A 12,397-nucleotide genomic window follows, 5' to 3' on the forward strand; every position below is an offset into this window, starting at 1 on the left:
AAAATATTAAATTGATTTTGAGAAGACTTTTTTTAATTTTTAGGTCCGGTTTGGCCGGCCCTTTGCCAAATATAGCCAATCTTATTCCTAGTCTCACTAGGAATTGGAGTCTCCAATTCCTAGTGATACTAGGAGTCAGAATAAGCCCAAAAAGAGGAATTTGGATCCCCTCCATTAGTGGGAAAAGATTCTTCAATTGTGAATCTTGTTTATCCCATCCAATCTCAACGGCCTACAGTCTTCATTAAAATATATATATATATATATACTGTTTAATATTATATATAATATTATAACATTGACGTGCACACTCTTCATGCAAGTCAGTATTCACTAAATCACTACTATGTACACAACACTCCCACTAAATTTTGGGAGAATTTAAAGCTTTTCATTAATTTCGGGGTCTTGTCATTGTTTGACAAAATGTTCATCCCCACATAGAACAAGTTTTTTTATTTATTTATTTTCCTATTTCTAAAAGTTGAGTTTTGAAATTTATCGGGAAAAATTCACTTTTATCTCCTGAAATTTCAGAGGTTTTTTAATTTGAACGTCAAAATTTAAAAATTAGCAATATATTCCCTTAATATTTCAAAATTTTTCAATACTAACCCTCCGTTACTGATTTTCGTCTAATTTTCGTTTTTTTTTTTTTTTAAAAAAAAAAAAGCATCGAGGGTAGTTACGTAATTTCAAAAATTTCGTCCAATTTGATGGAAATTAATAACGGAAGGTCTTAATTGAAATTTTTTGAAACATTATAGGAATACATTGTCAATTTTTAAACATTGAAATTCGAATTGAAAAATTCCTGAAACTTTAGGAAGTAAAGTGAATTTAACCCAAATTTAAACGAACTCATAACCATATTTTTAACTTTTGTTTTTTTGGCAACTTAATCATTTTTATATTATTTTAAATTGTATTTATCATATATTTTGTATACATAAGAACATAATATATATTATATAATCAGAAAAAAAAATATTTTATTATTACATTTCAATTCGGCCACTTAAAAATAATTTCCTCTCAAATTCGTACAGGAATTATAGTGACGATTGTGCAGCCGTCCAAATTAAACTGACGATTCAATAAATCACAAAATTGTATCCTAAGTCGTCTTATGCCGCCTTAACAGATTTAAGGGTCGCGGCAACAATGTTAACGGCTTTGTAAAATTCGGAAATGCAGAAACCACGGCGCTTCCCTTGAAACTTGAAACTCAAATGCCAAAGATTTACGTTAGACAAACGTATCGTTGATCTTCCACAGAATAAACAGAAGAAGATGCAGGACGGATCCATTGAGTCGAATCCCGAGTTCCGAGTGGGCCAGCGAGTCCACTCGGTCGGCGATCCACGCAGAACCGGGACGGTGAAATACGTGGGACCCATCCAGGGATACTCGGGCACGTGGGTGGGGGTGGACTGGGACTCCGGGGACGCCAAGCACGACGGCTCCGTCAACGGATTCCGATACTTCCGTGCCCGGTCGGACCGGTCCGGCTCGTTCGTGCGGGCTCATAGTCTGAGCCCGGGAATTTCGCTGCTCGAAGCTCTCCAGCTAAGATACCGTGGCCACTCCACCAAGGAAGAGGAAGGTATGCTTTGGTTTTCGTTTGTTTGTTTGGTTGCTGAGAGATCAGTGGAAAAGAAGGGAAAATGAGAGATGAAGAGAATTGATTTCGTCTGCTGGTTTCAAATGCGAAATGAGAATCTTGGTTTAAGTTGTTCGATTGTACAGGCGTTCTTGGTTGGACCTAGAATTTTTGTTTGGTTGCTGAGAAAATAGTGACGTAGAGTGGAAAATGAGAGAGAAAATTGATTTTATTTTGGTTTCGAATTCGAAGTTACATTTTCGTGTTGTGCAGTGTGCGAAATGAGGTTCTTGGTTTAAGTTATGGCTTCAGTTACATTTGCATTATGAATTATGATACAAACGAACTCACATTCGAAAATCGGTTTACAAGGGAAGGGTGCCCAAGAACTTATATACATATGATCGGGATCGCTTAAGCGATGTGGGACACTTAGAATCGTAACATACCACTACACTTCCTAGCCAACGTCCACAACTGCCCACTTTATCGACATTGACTTGATGGTAGTAATTTATCTTTTGCTGATTCCACTCATTTACCAGTATTTAATGAGTTTAACACTATGGCCATACATAGTCTCAACAAGTCGCGCCCAATCCCACACTCGATGCGGTGGCTAGCTATTAAACTAAATGATCAAACCTTGGGTACAACTCACCTTTAAAAACTGACTTGCAAGGGGAAGGTGTCAAAGAGCTTATATACACACGGTTAGGATTGTACTTTAACCATGTGAGATACTTAGAATCATAAGAAATTCTAGGTTGCATTTATTGGAGAAAAAAAAAAATCATATAAAGAAATATGGCCTTAGTTTCTATTTGCTTTTTTTTTTTGGTGGCTGAGAAAATGGTACAAAGTAAGCCTAATGAGAGGTAAAGTTCTATTTTTGTTTCAAATGCATGTGGAAAGTATGAGTTCAAGTTATTTCTAGTTATTTGTTCAGCATGGCCGGAGTTCTACACCCCGTTTGGTTCACTTTCTACAAGTGAAAATTAAAAAAGAGAAAAAGAAAAGAATAGAAAGTTATAATACTTCCTCTTGTTTGGTTACGAGGAGAAAATGGAAGGAGAATAAAAAGAAGAGAAGCGAAGATACTTTTGATAACTTCTTGTAACCAATTTTCACTTCAGATGTCACCTATTTTGAAGAGAAAATTTTGGTGGCCTCTAAGGAATTTTTTTGAATTGTTTTCCTCTCTCTTTTGTTTCCCTGCCCTTCTCATTTACTGGACAAACAAAGGAAAGATGTAAATTTTCAAAATTTTGTCTTCTTTTGCTTTCTTTAGTGGTAAACCAAACATAGGAGTAATTATAGAAGTCTCACTCGTGTCACTCTTGTGTCCCTCAAAAAATGAGGTGGCTTTTAAAATTACAATTTGATTAAAATCTAATAATGATCAATCACAAGTCCAATGGTGATTTTAAGAGCCACATCATCCTTGGCGGGACACAAAAGTGACACAAGATGGACTTGTCGCATTACTCCAAGCATAGTGCTAGAAATACAAAAAAAAAAAAAAAAAAAAAGGGGAGGATAGGAAGTTCATGTTTTTCTTAATCAACAATTTGTTCTTTCTTCTGTAGTGCTGTTAGTATGTGAATACAGTATGAACTTGTAGTACAGTTTTTATGTTTAAAATTTCTTAGCATTGATTCTAGTTCAAGTTTAAAGAATTGCTCGAACTTTTTTTTTAGTACGGAATGTTTTATAAGATTTTAGTAATTTTTAATTTACTTCATAGCAAAATTCTTAAGGCTTAAATATTTTAGTAGAATTTGCAGTACAAATAATTTTCTTGGTGTAATTATTGAAAAATATTGGAAGTACCACTTTTCTGTGTCTAGATTTTTTCGTTAAAGTATTTAATTGAATTTTTTTCTTGTGTTTTAGATTTATGAGTCCAAGGTTTCGAGTCCAAGGTGGATTCAGATTTGTACTTGCAGGATATTTAGAAAATGTATCTGATATGAAGTATTTTGTGAAAGTTTAAAGACCTGATTGGTCAATGTTTAGTTGGATATAAGTATTATTTAGAAAACTTTGGAAATTCTATTTGAATTTTGTGTTGATTGCTGTGCTGCAGATGATATGTATGTCCTATCAGCTAGCAACAAGCGTGTATCGATTCAACTTGTTGGTAAAGATAAAATTCAGGACAAGCTGAGTAGATTTGAGGAGTTAACCGGGGCATCACTATCTTATATGGGTGTTAGTACTCCTGGAGTTCCATGTCAGATTGGTACAACCGTGCCAAGTAAGTTGGTTTTATGTTTCTTGCCCTCAAATATATCTTCTCGGGATATTCTGTTATCATCCTCACTTCCCTTCTTATAATTATTTTTTATCTTTTAGTTAAATCTGAATGGAATTTCATTTTTCACGGAGTCATTATGGATTTAACTAAATAAGGGTTGACCGCATTAACAAAATTGAGGGTTGACCAATAAGCAAGACAGCAAATGAAACCCACATTTATGAGAATATTTATTTAGATTGGTCTAGCCACATCAGGACACACTCATTTTGACTTTTCAGATTCAGATGCCCGCAGTGAAGAAATAAGGAGATCGCAGTGAAGAAATAAGGAGATCTTTCTATATTTAAATATCAGTTGAAAAAATCATAGGCAAATTCCTGGATTACCCAGTAAGAATGTGGAGAACAACCAAAACAGAATGGTTCCACCTACTCAAAACTAAGAGAGGGATGCTGCCTACTGCTAAAATCCTCAGTTCATGTCAGCCAATGAAACCCACACCCATGATCATAATTATACTAGTCACTTTTGGAGGTAGTCCATCATAATTATATTGGGTCTTGAAGCCACTTTCTTTTCTTGCTATATAAACTTAATGCTTCCCTTTCTTTTGTAGCTGAGGATTATATAAGTTAGATCAAATTACTATTCAATATATTAAAAATGCATGTGTGCATCTATTTGTGCATCTACTCCTGCACAGGAATGGGTTGGTGAGCCTAGTGATAGGAGACTATCTAGCTTGGTTTGGAGAGCATTTGTTGGGTTAAAGATTTTTTGTTGTTGAATGCTACGGCCTTAATGCTACCCTCTCTCTTTGAGAGGCAAACATTTTCCCAGGCAACTTTATCTCCCACAATCAAAGATAAGATTGAACGGAGTGAAACGCACGTAGTGGTCATTATAGCAGTTCCTTCTGATCCTAGAAAACAGCCCGAAAAACCTGGGGCAAAAATATGATAAGTAGATACATAGTTTTGATTTGCTTAGTACTTTAAAGTAAGCTAAATTGCCAATAAACTCACTTTTTAGCATAGAAAAGTTTTATCAGGTCTTTTCTCAGCTCCTTTCTTATTTATCCACTAGTAATGGACCATAAAACCAATCAATTTATAAACATCTGTCTTTGGGCCTTTGAGCTCGTGTTGTTGCATCATTTAGACATGCAGTTTTATTCTGTGCTGTTATTAAATTTGTACTACTTTTATCTCAGAACTAAAGGAGCTTGACTTGACTGGAAATTTGCTTTCAGAATGGAAGGTATATTCTTCAAAACACTGATTAAATAACCATTTTGTCCTAGCTAAGGTCAAATTTGATCATTTACACACAAAAAAGGGTTAAATTTGAGTTCCTAGAGCTTTCTAGATTGACCCAATTTGTCATTGCATATTACAGTTTGTGTTACCAAGTAGTTTTGTTGTACATGACTACGTTCTGATGCTTATTGCTACTTCTTCCATGTTTAGTTAGTGCTACTTGAATTTGGTTTTGGACCTCATGTGGGGTATTATTTTGCTTATGATAAAATTCATTATTTGTTAATGCCTGATTAGTGCCGAGTAACCATTTATCTCCTGCCTGGATGGATCTTTTATTGCAGGATCTTGGCACCATCTGTGATGAGTTACCATCCCTTGCAGCCCTGAATTTATCTAATAACTTAATGCTACTTGAGATTTGTGAGCTGCCACAGCTAAAAAGCATCCGCATTTTAGTTTTAAATAATACTGGCATAAATTGGAAGCAGGTTCCCTTCTTTCCCTACCTTTTTTAGTACTCTTTTGTTCCCTTAACGTGCTATATGTTGTCTCGTTGACTATGGCAGATTGAAATACTTAAAGATTCACTACCAGCAATTGAAGAGCTTCATCTGATAGGGAATACTATAAGCGCAATACTGGTACATTATTTTCCCTTCTATGTGTTATATGTTGTCTCACTTATCAAAAACAAAATGTGTTATATGTTGTCTCGTTGAATGTGCTCAAAATTCTAGGCTTCAACAGGATTTCCATGCCATATTTTGGACACTATTAAATTATTGTACTTGTCACCGTCTATGATAAATGTTTCTGTGTTGGGTTATGATTTTGAAGGATACTGAAACATGGTACACACTGAATGTAGTTGCAAAAAAAGATAGAATATGACGAATAAGAAATGTTACGAAAGGAAATACAAATTATGATGCATACTTTATAGTTAGACTTACGGTATGTGGAATCAAAAGAAACATAAAATACAATACAATACAATATAGCTATGTGTATTCTCTGTGAAATCTGAAGCTAAGACAGTTTCAGATTTGTTTGCATCTTACACTTTATCAATCCTGAAAATTTTCACCAAGAACCTTTTTTTTTTTATGAATAATAATTTTATTGAAAGAAGTTGAGCTTGGTAACGCAAGCTTATAACCAAGTGGGACATTAACGCGGCTAAAGGTATTACTTATCAAAAATAATAATAATAATTTTATTGAAAGAAAAGGGCAAAGTCCTCATACACGAAAAGTATACAAGAAAGACAGAGAATTCTCCTCTTGTGCGAATCTTTAAAGCCATTTACCAAGACAAGCTTTATTGAACTACATAATATTTTTAACACCCTAAAGGAAAATGTTTTCCCTCACTTGCAAGGAATCTATACATGACTGAAGAGAAGGAGAACTAGTTTGTGATGCATGGAATGTTTAGTTAATCACATCTTAACTCTTTTGGTTTTGTTGCTTTTGTAGTCGTATAATAGGGGTGGGTATTAAGGGATTCTATAAAATGTCTAATGTTGTGTGATAGTGTTGATTTTCTCTCTCTGATCAGGATTCCTAGCTTATTCCTCTTTTTATTTGTATGCTTATATATCCAGATTTTGTTTTGTTAACATTAAGAAACGGGGAGAATGCAATTGCATAGCTTGGCATGAATATGATCAAGATTGCCACCTTTAATCACCTCCAGTAACTGCAGAAGCATCTCTCATAAAGTGATTATGAATCCTGTAGTCACCTGAAGATACAATGGCAGATTTTTTTCAACCTTTCTGTATTTTTTCTCTTGAAAAAAGAAAAGCTTTTAATTGTAGATAAGATATTTCAAATTTAATGGCTGTGAAACTTAGAAAGGTTCTGATACATCAGAGATTAACAACCCTTCCAAGTTGTCAAAATTAGCTTTAAATCTATAATTTCCTAAACTTCAGTAAGCTAACTTATGTATTCTTTGTTGGTTTATGCCATACCGCCTCTTATAGCAACTTTTTTTTTGTCAGTTTTGTGTTCAACTTTTTTATTTCTCGATGATTGCTTTATGTTTTCACTTAACTTCTTGAACAATCTAACACTACGGCCCTGTTTCAATTTCCATTTTGTTTTGCAGCCTACATCGTCCTTTGTAGTTCGGGGGTTTGATTCTCTGCGGCTTCTGAATTTGGATGATAATTGTATAGCTGAATGGGATGAAATCTTGAAGCTTTCTCAGTTAAGAAGGTAGAGCAAAATTTGTATTCTCCTATCAGGACTATATACCATCTAAATTTCTGCTGAGTTACCATATTTTCATGGGAATTGTTACAATGTGGAGCAGCTTGGAGCAGCTTTATTTGAACAAGAACAATTTGAATCGCATCTACTATCCTAATAAAAATAGAATGCTTGAATTTCTCGGTGGTAATGAATTACAGAAAGAAAGTCCTATGCCATTTGAAAATTTGTGTTGTCTTCTTCTGGGTAATAAATTTAACTTGTATGCACATTGTTCCTACTTTATTTTTGCTGTCGTGTTAGTGTTTTTGTTTTGTTGACTTACTCATTCCATGCTTCAGGAGGTAACAATATTGAAGATCTGGCCTCTGTTGACTCGTTAAATACATTCCCTAAGTTGGTGGTAAGATTATGTTATGTGAATCACTATTATTCTAGTAAATATGGCTAAAATCGGATTAGGTGCGTTTGACATGCTGCCATGCTGCACTTTAAAATCTGTGACTGTTTTAATCCAGTTATGGATGCACAAATGGTAGACCTCACATATTTTAGTTCTCTGCTGGACCTTTCTAGTTTCTTGTTCTATATGCTCCAGGTCTTCTAACTGCTAAATGTAGCTATTAGATTCTACTAATTACTGGAAATTTTTAATTTAGCACCATAACCAAAAGCAAAATTGCAATTCTTCCTTCCCTTCTTTCCTTTCTTCTTTCTTGCTGCATACTTATCTTGATTTTTTTTTTTTTTGAAGTGACTTATCTTGATTCTTGAAGCTTGGTGCATAGAGAAAAGTTGTAATTTGACATGGTTCAGTGAATAAAGTGCTTCCTTTTTCCACCTCCCATCTCTTTAAGAAATGAGGGTTCTTACTGGCTTAGGGACTTGAGCATGAAACAACTGTGGAGTCATTTTACTAAGTGTCATGATATGAATAGATTTAGCTTGTCATTCAGCTTTATTATTACTTGCAACTTTTTAGTTGTGTCTCTGTGTGCAATGACTAAGCATATAAAGAGTCTTTTTTACTGAGTGTTGGGATATGAAACAAATGCTGGGCTATTTAATCTCTTGTTGGTAACTCGAAACTAGGTCTTAAGGTGATTTGAAGGACCAAATGATTTGCTAAAATTAAACTATGATGCTGATTATAATCAACTCCAAAATAAATTATAGTCTTAATGATTTACTTCAAAATCCAACCCCCCCCCCCCCTCTGGGGTGGTGGTTGAGCTCCTTTCTGATCACTACTTTTGTTTCTGATTTTTTTATTACTTAATCATTTTAGGATATCAGGCTTTCTGAGAATCCAGTGGCTGATCCTGGAAGAGGTGGTATTCCAAGATTTGTTTTGGTTGCACGCTTAGCAAAAGTTGAAATACTAAATGGAAGTGAGGTAAACTGTGGAAGTTTTATGCTGTCAACATTTGCTTTCATTTCAAGGTTAAAGTGAATCTGATGTACTCGTCTAATTCACTTTTCAGGTAAGCCCTCGCGAGAGGAAGGATTCTGAGATTCGGTATGTTCTTCCCAACCATTCCTTCATCTTATCTTTTCTGCATTATAGGCATGCATTTACATAGGCAATCATTCTCACCATCGCATTCCTGCATTTTTGTAACAGGTGCTCCCTCTGTTATTGTTTTGGGCTTTAGGGTCTTTGAATGTCTGCTGCTTTTATTTTTAGAAATAATTGCTTCTTGGAGAACCTGTTGTCTACACTTAGTCACATAGAGTTCACTTAAGGGTTTGCCACCAGAGCTCAAATAGCATGCGGTTTTCTCTTTCTTATGTTTTTTTTTTTTAGAACACTTTCACTTTCATTGAGCTTAGTGTAATACAGTTAGTGGAAGAAAATGAATTGCTCTATGATTATAAGTTCCACTACTTTTAAGAGGAAAACATTATAACAGTTCTAGTTTTTGCCATCTGGAATGATGATTATTAAAGCCATTTAAGTTCTGGTTCCTTAAGCATTGTTACAGAGTCAGGAAGGGACAACTTTTTACATTCTAAGCTGGAAGGGATTTTATCTTCGTTTTTTTTGGGTAACCTTGTTATGTATTGATTTTGAAAAAATTTCTGAAGGCCAGAATCCATTTTCACTTTAACAAGGTTACTTATTATGCTCTAATTGGCGTTCCATAAAGGGACATTCACATAATTCACAGTTCCAGAATTTTGGTATATTTGTGGTGAGAGAGGCAGAGATTTCATGGTATTCTAAGCTGTATGGCAGATCATTTATTCACATATTAGATGATTTTGACTCATGATCTCTATTGCAGTTATGTTCGGTTAATTATGTCAAAGTTGCAAGACAATCCTGAAGAAATCAAATTGCTGCATCCCAGGTAAATTTACTCCAGTTAAGTGTTTGGCCAGTTAAGCTTCGCAGCAAAACTTTGCATGGTTTTGATACGAGCAGGGTTGTAGATAAGTACGGTTTACTTGAATTTTTTTTTTTTTTTTTCTCACGTGTCCTAAGATATAAGCTTGGGATTGAGCTTAAGATCACTTTGTTTTGCAACAGTGTCATGGCTTTCATTTTGAGTTTAGTTGTGTGTAGAATAGTAAACTCACTGCTTAAGGATGTAGTGGGAGTCCTGGATTTCACACATGTTTCATCAGCTTGTTTGAACTTTTACACATATATAGATGGTTTGTATTTTATCAGATGTTAGGGTATTATTAGCATCTTTTAAGCAAGGTACTAGCCTTTAGTTTATGCACAGTGGCAAGAACTTTTGTTTTAGAAATCTTAACTTATTGTCATAAATGAATAATAAAGTAATTTAGAGGGTTAGGAGAAGAGCAGTCAGTTGCCATGTCTTATTTGTAATGTGCTTTTCTTCACCGGTAGGAAAAATAATAAAGGGGGTGAGTTGAAAGTAATCCTTCATCTATTAGATTTTTTTTTTCTTTAAATAAAAATGTAATGTGTGTAAGTATTTAGAAATCTATGAAGCTGTATTTAGAAGAAAGTATCTAGAAAATGTAATGGGCGGAAGTATTTTGTTCGTATTTCATTTCTTTTTCCAAGCCAAACCTTTCTTAGAAAGAACTCACTCAGTTACTTATTAAATCTCCAATCTCTCTTGATGCCAAAAAAAATTTATCTGTCTAGGTCGATCATAGGTTTGGCTTGACTGTGGGACCCATCGCCATGGAGACCTCCATGGCCTCTCCATTCATGGCCATGGGGGCTGACCAGCCATAGAGGTGTGAGTTTTTTTGTTTTTTTGTTTTTATCTAAGGGATTTAATTGTATTTTCACAACCAGTCTATTATCTATTTGATGGAAAGTCTAATGGAGGTGAGAGGTAGGTCTCGATTTACAAATGTCTAAAGCATAGGTTTAAACATCATCAAATTTGAGACTGAAGTCTCAAAGTAAAAAAGCGATATAGTGCATAGGAATTGTTGCACAGAAGTAAATTCCAGGGAAGCGTGACCTTATGGGCATCACATTTTGATATGATTTTGCTTGGGCTTATAGATCTGATTTCTGTTTTGACATTTGGATTCCATCGGTGAACTTATGAACCTAAAATTACAGGTTTGCTGAGCTTAAAAAATCTCATGGGATTGAGGATGAAAAGCCATTGGTTGGAGCAACAGGCCCACAAAAAATGGCTTCAGGACTCTTGTGTATGAATCTTACATTCTGTTGTCAATTTCTCTTTTGCATTTACATCATCTATAATCAATCATTATAAACATTTTTGCAGCTATCACTTTGAAATGTGTGGGACCATCTATTGGTGAGAAGCCCCCATTGACAAAGAAATTGCCAGCAACCACTACAGTTATATTCCCAACCTTTTCTCTAGAATTCTGTCTGGTTTGATGAATTTTAAGATCACTTACTAACTTTCATTTTTTTAGGTTGGTAAGCTAAAGATTCTTTGTGAAAGCTTTTTCAAGCTGAAGTCTATCAAGCCGAAATTGTTTCTGCAAGAAGAGGTTTGATTTTTCCTTCACTTAGTTTATGAATGTTGATGATAATAAGATCCCCATAAGTTGCAGTTGTTGCGAAGTCACACAGTTGGAATATGATTCTTAGAAGTTACTCTAATATGTTGAAAATTGACATTTTCAAAATGTCAATATCATGCCTAAGGTGGTTCCCCTGGTGCTTCAAAAGCATGTGAACAAAGAAATTTGACTAGATTAATTATTCAGTACCCTAGAGGAACGTTCTGGGGAGGGGTTACACCTGCAATTAATATCTCTTTCTAATAAGTTATTTGTCCCTGAATTTTCAGGGTTCTCCTTTACCAATGTTGCTCGAGGATGAAATGGATTCTTTGATGGACCTCGGAATTGGAAATGAGACAACCATTCTTGTAGACGAAGAGAGTTGACAGAACTAAATCCAAAAGTTTTTGAAGAAGCACTATTTCAAAATTATGATTCCTCGACAAATAATGTGTGATTTTGTGCAATTTCTCTGCATGTGATGAATTATGTTTGTTCTTGACATTTTATTTGTCCTTTTCCTAAATGTTCTGATTATGTAATTGAGAATTTAGATCCTCATTATAGGTTCTTTGTGCAGCAGATCTACTTAACCAGGCAGAAAACTGATTTAGATCTCTGCAGAAATTGGTATTGTGGTGTTCTATTGTTATCGTCAAAATTACGAGTGTCGCCCCCGCCCACCCCGGCAGACGGGGTCACCGGACAGCTGTTGACAGTGATCAGAAAGAAGTGACTTTTTGAGTTTGAATTTAACTGTGTATTGGTATGTGGACCATTATGAACAGTTATAAGCCTTGGTTTGGAAAATGATCAATGAGTAGATGCAGGGCAGATTCACAAACACAGACTACACAGTTGCTTACGCAAACACTTGCCTGTCTTGAAGATCAGCCTGGTCAAATAGTATGTCACCCAACAAATAAGTTTCCCTTAGAATTATTAGCTACGTTTGGCAAGGGGAGGTCCAGCACTGTAGCTGGAACGGTACTGTTCCAGCTACAGTGCTGGCTGACACCAATCTTGACTTTGCTATTTTTTTTTTAAAAAAAAATCAAAGTATTAAAAT

General features: G+C 35.0%; 1 protein-coding gene across 3 annotated transcripts; it reads left to right on the forward strand.

The window, feature by feature from the left end:
• Positions 1-1,204: 1,204 nt before the first annotated feature.
• PFI (tubulin folding cofactor E / Pfifferling (PFI)) lies at positions 1,205-11,974 on the forward strand. 3 transcript variants are annotated; one of them, XR_009440310.2, is made up of 16 exons: positions 1,205-1,606; positions 3,693-3,863; positions 5,080-5,126; positions 5,470-5,616; positions 5,695-5,769; positions 7,244-7,353; positions 7,451-7,593; positions 7,689-7,750; positions 8,636-8,743; positions 8,832-8,866; positions 9,636-9,701; positions 10,907-10,998; positions 11,079-11,155; positions 11,236-11,313; positions 11,616-11,779; positions 11,909-11,974. XR_009440310.2 is itself a non-coding variant. In XM_059595712.2 (15 exons), the coding sequence occupies exons 1-15, from the start codon at positions 1,294-1,296 to the stop codon at positions 11,712-11,714; spliced, it is 1,623 nt and encodes a 540-aa protein (XP_059451695.2). In that variant the 5' UTR covers positions 1,205-1,293; the 3' UTR covers positions 11,715-11,974. The 3 variants fall into 3 exon arrangements, 1 of the variants encoding a protein (XP_059451695.2); XR_009440311.2 differs by having other exon boundaries at positions 11,912-11,974; XM_059595712.2 differs by having other exon boundaries at positions 11,616-11,974.
• Positions 11,975-12,397: the final 423 nt, after the last annotated feature.

Source organism: Corylus avellana, chromosome 5 (assembly GCF_965113065.1).
Source record: "Corylus avellana chromosome 5, dhCorAvel1.hap1.2, whole genome shotgun sequence".
Classification (NCBI taxonomy): Eukaryota; Viridiplantae; Streptophyta; class Magnoliopsida; order Fagales; family Betulaceae; genus Corylus; species Corylus avellana.